This window comes from Dinoponera quadriceps, unplaced genomic scaffold, assembly GCF_001313825.1.
Source record: "Dinoponera quadriceps isolate SergipeBrazil2010 unplaced genomic scaffold, ASM131382v1 scaffold120, whole genome shotgun sequence".
NCBI classification, from domain to species: Eukaryota; Metazoa; Arthropoda; class Insecta; order Hymenoptera; family Formicidae; genus Dinoponera; species Dinoponera quadriceps.
In genome coordinates, this window is record NW_014554309.1 from 2,849,520 (window position 1) to 2,856,435 (window position 6,916).

General features: G+C 39.6%; 3 protein-coding genes across 3 annotated transcripts; 2 read left to right on the top strand and 1 right to left on the bottom strand.

Moving 5' to 3' along the window:
- Window positions 1–800: 800 nt before the first annotated feature.
- Window positions 801–2,716, bottom strand: LOC106744679 (KIF1-binding protein-like). The gene is made up of 2 exons (XM_014619627.1): window positions 2,423–2,716; window positions 801–2,344 (listed from the first exon to the last, which is right to left on the bottom strand). Exons 1-2 carry the CDS (start codon window positions 2,475–2,477, stop codon window positions 801–803), a joined length of 1,599 nt encoding a protein of 532 aa, XP_014475113.1. The 5' UTR covers window positions 2,478–2,716.
- Window positions 2,717–3,398: 682 nt separating this feature from the next.
- Window positions 3,399–5,126, top strand: LOC106745038 (THO complex subunit 3). Its single transcript, XM_014620278.1, has 2 exons — window positions 3,399–3,671; window positions 4,081–5,126. The coding sequence occupies exons 1-2, from the start codon at window positions 3,486–3,488 to the stop codon at window positions 4,861–4,863; spliced, it is 969 nt and encodes a 322-aa protein (XP_014475764.1). The 5' UTR covers window positions 3,399–3,485; the 3' UTR covers window positions 4,864–5,126.
- An 83-nt stretch (window positions 5,127–5,209) lies between these two features.
- On the top strand, window positions 5,210–6,580 carry LOC106745044. Its single transcript, XM_014620290.1, has 2 exons — window positions 5,210–6,080; window positions 6,194–6,580. The coding sequence occupies exons 1-2, from the start codon at window positions 5,364–5,366 to the stop codon at window positions 6,275–6,277; spliced, it is 801 nt and encodes a 266-aa protein (XP_014475776.1). The 5' UTR covers window positions 5,210–5,363; the 3' UTR covers window positions 6,278–6,580.
- The last annotated feature ends 336 nt before the right edge of the window (window positions 6,581–6,916 follow it).

The following is a 6,916-nucleotide window of genomic DNA, read 5'->3' on the forward strand; positions in this document are numbered from 1 at the left end:
CGATTGACAGTTGTCAGTTCCATGTTCATCAAAGCAATAACAATGGACCCAACTTAAAAATTTCACAAAATCGGCATTATCAATATGTTATATAACCGATAAACATAGAATTACTATTTAATGTGGAAGCAACACACATACGATACAATGGTTATTATAACGGCTTATTTATATGCTGAGGTAATATAATCATTATTTTTTTCTACGTTTTTTCTTCTCTTTCAATACGATGATCCTGTATTAAAAAATTATTGTGTCGTTTTATTTTGTTTGAATTGCCTCTATGTTATGTAGTATTTTGGAGTACATCTGTAAGGGCCGATCGCGTTTGATGTAACTTTAGACATTTTCAAGATATGTACCTCGGAGAATTAATGATTTTGCCAAATATTTTCTTCCCAAATACAAATTGAAGTATTTCTCAAGAATAATATAAGAAAGTAAAAGCTTGAAAAGTAACTGTAATAAGAGGTAATAATAACAATAACAAAATATCGATTTACATTTTACTGTTAAACAAAAATACAAAATAGTTTTCAAGATACGTCATAACAGTACAATAACTTTTAATCCGTCGTACAACATGAATCCACCCGAGATATGCGCAAATGAACGTGGAGCACACGAAAAATCCAATCTTTCAACATAAAATTTTTTAATTTGTATTCTGTTCTTTTGTTTTATGGACCTTGAAGAGAGCCTATAAGATTTCTATTTACAATATGATGGGTGACGCCTGTCGCGTGGCACTCATCTGAGTAACGTGTGGTCTTCCTTGTCATACAATACCTTCGACGAAATCACATGGGGAAATGATTTAAATATAATTGGAAGCCTCTTACGCTGGATCTGACTAAATCTTTAATTTCTAATGAATTTACTACGTCCTCTATCGGGAGATTTTCAAGTTTTATGTCTAACAGAGCGGAGGTAGCAGCTGAAAGTTCCAGTGAGGTATACCCAAATAGATATTCATGATCTTCCGGACGTAATGATCTCATAATATTACTTAAGGCTAAAACTCGTTTTTCATATATTTCTATCCGGTTGCTTTTGTCTTGTTCGTAGCACGCAAAATATTTGTGTACTTTAGAAGTGCATTTAACAAACTCTGTATATAACTCTAAATTATTGTACCTCATAACATATAGCTTCACCTCATAAAGAATGTCTAGAACATGTTGGAAGACTTGTCTAGCGTCACGATAATTCTTAATGTACGTATCTATGTTGAAGGCGGTAAACTCTTGTAGCTCTTTTTCTAAATTGGTAAATAATAACCTTGTCAATTGTATGACGGAATCCTTTCTGAACTGTGAGTCACTTGCCTTGCCACTTGGTCCATCTTCCATATTGTCGTCCAATAGTTGTTTCATTGACGCGTTCAAAAGTGTAACTCCGTACCACGCCCAACATATGTTAACCCTGTTCATCCCAAAATTATATTGCTCATTCAGTACAACTTCCTTCTCCGGCAATGTTTCTGTGTCATCAACTGTCGTACGACCCTCATTAAAATATTGCTTCATCATAAAGGCTGCAGCAGCAATGTGATTTTTTGCTTCGGCAAATCGATCGTACGTTAAAAACAATTTAGCTAAATATATTGCGTCTTTGGTCCACTCAATGCGCTCTACCGACGGTGTTCTTTCTAATTGTTTTGCCAATAATTTATGCATACGCCTTACAATATTTTGCTGCTCAACTTCAGATATGATATTTTTGCAGGACAACAATGTTAAATTCCGCAAGGCATGCCAATATAATTTCTCTAATGTAATCGAATGTTCTCCTACAGATATACCGATAGTGGTTAGAATACGGACAGGTACAGGATTGTTGTCCTGTGTATACGACTTGTATAACTGTAACACTTTATTTGTGAATATCCTCGAATTATTAAGGTTGTTCAATTTATCCCAGAGGTGACCTAATTCAAGATAAGCTAACGTAACGGTCAGAATAGCTTTGGGATCTAGTTCTTTGTCTCTTAACAACATCACACATTGTCTGAGATAGGCTTCGCCAATGAATAGTTTTTCCTTTTTAAAATTGCTGTTATGGTATATTGTGGACATCTGTAAATATACTTCCGCAAGACATATACTGTCATCGGGTTTAACGTTTTGTGAATTTTTTAAGCGCTGAGAAAATTTGTTCATATTTGCTTCTATCGTTCTGACAACTTCGTCTGGTTCCTGAGGAAATTTATTCTTTGACTTGTCCATTACAGTTTTTGCTACCTGTGATAAAAAGTCGACTAATTCTCCACTGATGTCTACCATGATTCTGTCGGAACTCTCTGTGCTTCCCGATCTTCCTACTCTCTGAAGTAACTGTATTTCTATAACGGATATCAACGTTCTCAAAAATTATCCTGCGGTATTGCCGCATCTATTTGTGGTGAAAATGTGTCTCTTACCATTATCCAAATCGACAGATTTGCACCTCTGGTCGTTTGTGCTTTCGCTGGACATCTTCACGGAGGAATATGCGAGTTGATGATCGATATCGATGAGGAGGATTCTCTCTATTAACTCGTGACATCATTGTTACACATGGCAAATTCGATCCGATTGGATATAATATACACCAATCGTAAAGAAATATATTTTCCAGTGATTGAACAACCGATCGCGTATTTTTTCAATGCCACCAATAACATAGTTTGTAGGAATTTCGGGATCGTAGGGAAATGAGATTGTCCTTATTTTGATTATGAAATTGATTCCAGTTTCAGTGCGTCGATTTTTGTGACACTTGTTCATGTCAAATCGAGCGATGGCAATCACGCGATGGAGATCTGACAAACTTACGGGTGTGTGTGTGCCGGAAGACGTAACCAAAATCTGAAAGTAAATATCGATGGCAATTCTTTTTAGCTGAACTACCTGCATTAGTTCAGGAAATTTACTGAGAATTTCGTACGTACGTACGGCATTCGTTAACAAATATATAAAAATTTAAAGTTTCCTTTTTAAAACGTCTGTATCACATTTTCGAATCAAATAGTTTTTCGCTCTGAAAATTCAGCTGAAAGACAAGGTGTGAAATTGAGCGGTCGCCATTGTTTAACTCGAAATATCTTGACGAAAATGAACGACAACATTAATATAGCTAATGTATTTAAAAACTAGAGACTTCAAGCTTTAAAGTACTTCTTAAACGATCTCCATAACGTCATTTTTACGAAAGTTATAGCTTTTTGAATTTCGCCTACGTTTTTTTATTATAATGAATAGTACCTCTGGTAAACTTTGAGTCGTACTATTTGAGAAATAGAAGTACGTCTGACTCCATCGTTTAGTCATATCACGACCTCAGTTTCTCGTTAAGAAAGGTGGCGACTCGTAGCGGAGATTCTGGAACCAAATTACAGAAAAAACGTCATGTTGATCGCACTGCCAGTAAAATCGGAATACTTTGCGCACTAGTGTAGAAAGTTCAGATGCAAAAGAATAAACCTATTGTACGTGTAAACAACAATGGCGACTGTTACGGCTGGAGTGGAGGAGTTAATTAGTTATTTTAAAACCCACAACAAAATCCGCGAACAGCAGAGCCATTCGGCGAAAGTTCACAGTGTAGGATGGAGTTGTGATGGCAAGTTACTAGCTTCAGGCTCTTTCGACAAGTCTGTCTGTATATTTTCACTGGGTCCTGATCGTTTGGTAAATATGCATAATCTATATTATATCACTGAAACGTTCTCTCTCTCTCTGTCTGTCTGTCTTATAACTCTTGAAACTGTGAGGATAATAAGACTCAACGTAATATTTTCATAATATTTACCTACTTGCCAAATCAATATGACGGAAAATTGTACACATATTACAGTGTGTATTTTTGATAATTGTTCACTGGTAGATTGCACAACCAAATATTATAGAGATTAATTTTTCAATCAACTTATATCTATTCCTCCAAAAGGATGCAAGGAATCTTATGTATGTTGCATATTGAGTGAACAACGCAGATTACAGTGATATCTTTATAGATTTGATTTTCCATTCTTTGCATTAGTGGAATTTTAATTCATAGTTTAGTTACAGAGATACTTGATGCAGGCCTCTTTTGCAGAAGCAAGAAACAACTTTCAGAGGACACGGCGGTAGCGTGGATCAACTCTGCTGGCATGCATTTTATCCAGAATTATTATCCACAGCGAGCGGAGATAAGACTGTTCGTATTTGGGACACAAGGACACAGAAATGCACAGCAAACATCGGCACCAGAGGAGAGAACATCAACATATCTTGGTCACCGGATGGCAATACCATCGCAGTAGGAAACAAGGAAGACCTGGTTACCTTCATCGATGCTAGGGTAATGAAGATACGTGCAGAGGAACAGTTCAATTTTGAGGTGAACGAGATCTCTTGGAACAAGGACTCGGATACTTTTTACCTAACAAACGGCCAAGGCTGCGTCCACATACTCAGTTATCCCGAATTGAAATTGTTACACGTAATCAAGGCGCATCCAGGTACATGCATTTGCATCGAGTTCGACCCAACCGGTCGGTACTTTGCTACAGGATCCGCAGATGCGTTGGTCTCTTTGTGGGACGCCGACGAATTGTGCTGCCTGAGAACATTTTCAAGGCTGGAGTGGCCCGTCCGGACTATTTCCTTCTCGTACGATGGTCAACTACTGGCAGCTGCCTCGGAAGACTTGGTCATTGACATCGGTGAGGTAGAGACTGGTGAAAAGATTGCCGATATTGCAGTGGAGGCGGCAACTTTTACCGTTGCCTGGCATCCGAAACAGTACCTCCTGGCTTACGCGTGTGACGACAAAGATACGTACGATCGGAAACGCGATGCCGGCAGCTTAAAGGTGTTTGGCTTCGCCAATGAGTGAGAATGATCATTTTTAGCGTTTGTGTATATCGGCACTGCCATTGGTACTGCTTAAGAGATGCCATTATAAATAAACTCGTATGTGAAGCAGGCATCGCGTGTCACCGCAAGCTGCACGACGTCATTTTACACGAAGGAATCAACATATCGGTAGCGCCGACAAAAAGTATCTCGCAATACTCGATCCTTCGCACACACACACAATGAGTGGAGAGTTAATGAATAAATTCCGACTTTGCCACTTTGGCAATATCTTTATATATACTCGGCATGTTCTTTTTCATTCCCCTTTGCAACCTACTTTCAATAGGTTAGAATAAATTCTAGAATGGATTGTCACGCGATTTTTTGTTGACTGTTTGGTCGGCATGGTTACGCGTGTGCGGCTTTCATTCGAGACTCGAGAGAGAGAGAGAGAGTGTGTGAATTTCGGTCGTTGTTCATGCAACATCATCAACGACCGTCACGCGTTTTTGCTTCTCTCTCTATCTTTCTCTCGTTATGACGGCAAATGTGGACAACGAGATAGAAACCATTTGTGAGTGTCGGCACGCTTTTGCTTTATTCATCGACGGAGAAGGTGCGTGGTCGAAGGATAAGTTCGTCAGTAATTGTAACATGCACGAGATCGACGAGGACAGCGAGACCGAGGGGGAAATCGCTGCTTCGGCGGGACCTTCCGTTACGGATAAGGAGAAAGATATTGCCGTTCGGGATATAGATAATGCGTCGGAGGACGAGTCTGCGTACACGGGCGAATCTTTCTGTTCCGACGAGTCCTGCGACGAGTCCGAAGTCGTCAACGAATCGTCGATCAATGATTCCTCCTCTCCACCACGCACGGATCATCTTCAACGCGGCGGGAATGTAAAATCCGCGGAAGTACCTTTGAACTCTCCAAGTCTGCGTAGCGCGGAAGTACCTTTGAACTCTCCAGGTCTGCGTAGCGACGAATTTAGCACCGTGAGCGACGAGCCGTTACGCGTCATCACCACCGACAGATGCGTCAAGCCGAGGAGGAGTAGAAGGTGGAACATGAGCTTCACCGATGAGCAGATGCGTAGGATCGAGCGCGAAAATGAACTGTTACTCAGGAAGATCATGGCGCAGCAAAAACCGCGGCATCAAGTCCTCGGGGAGCGCGTCGTACAGTCCAGGATCAGCAGCTCTGCGATAAACAGGAAGAGGTTGCAGAAGAAGATAGATGATGACAACATGGTACATAATTTCCTCCGATCTTGGAGCGAGACACGCGATCATGAATTAAAAACAGCAAAAGAATACTTGAAATTAAACGTTAGAAAGATTAAAGACACAAATTTTCTTTTCAGTTACTCGTCAAAAGGATACAGCAGGCCAAGTCGTGCGTCTTGACGAACGCGTCGAAAATGAGTTCTAGATTAAACTTTTTATAAAATTGCAGTACCGTGTGAAAAGAGAATTTTCTATAGATATTACCGAGCGTATGTACAAGACTAGTGTTTGACAACTATGATTTGATAAGTCGATATATTACCTGTATAAATTTGGAGGGTGTTTACTACTGGTGTGTCGTATTTGGTGAAGAAAAGTGTTGCGATGCGCGTGGACGCGATCTCTGCGTAAAGAGTCCCCATATCTTCTCGTATATACACATAAACATTGCTGCGTGTTTTTGTGACTTGTTTATTAAAACACAACGATTACCAGTCTTGAAGAATAGATACACAATTCTTTCATTTCTTTTTTTTCTTTCGCTTTGTATAACCATGCGTAATCTTGTAAAATGTCTTGAAAATTTGCTGCAGGTATCTTCTACAAGTCAATACTATAAAAAATCACAGTTCTCACTCGTCTCAAATAACTTAATTATCGTGGTAATAAATAATCGGGACACTCGAGTATCGCAAAATTCTTCCCTTTTTTTCTTCTCGTTTTGCACACGCACGCAGCAATTATGGCGAAAGAGGGGGGGGAGGGAGGTGGGTAAGGGACGCGTTCTGATCGAATGGTATAATTTTTCGCAAGCCACGTACGATGATACACTTGCTCCTTTGAATCAACAAGTTCTGTGA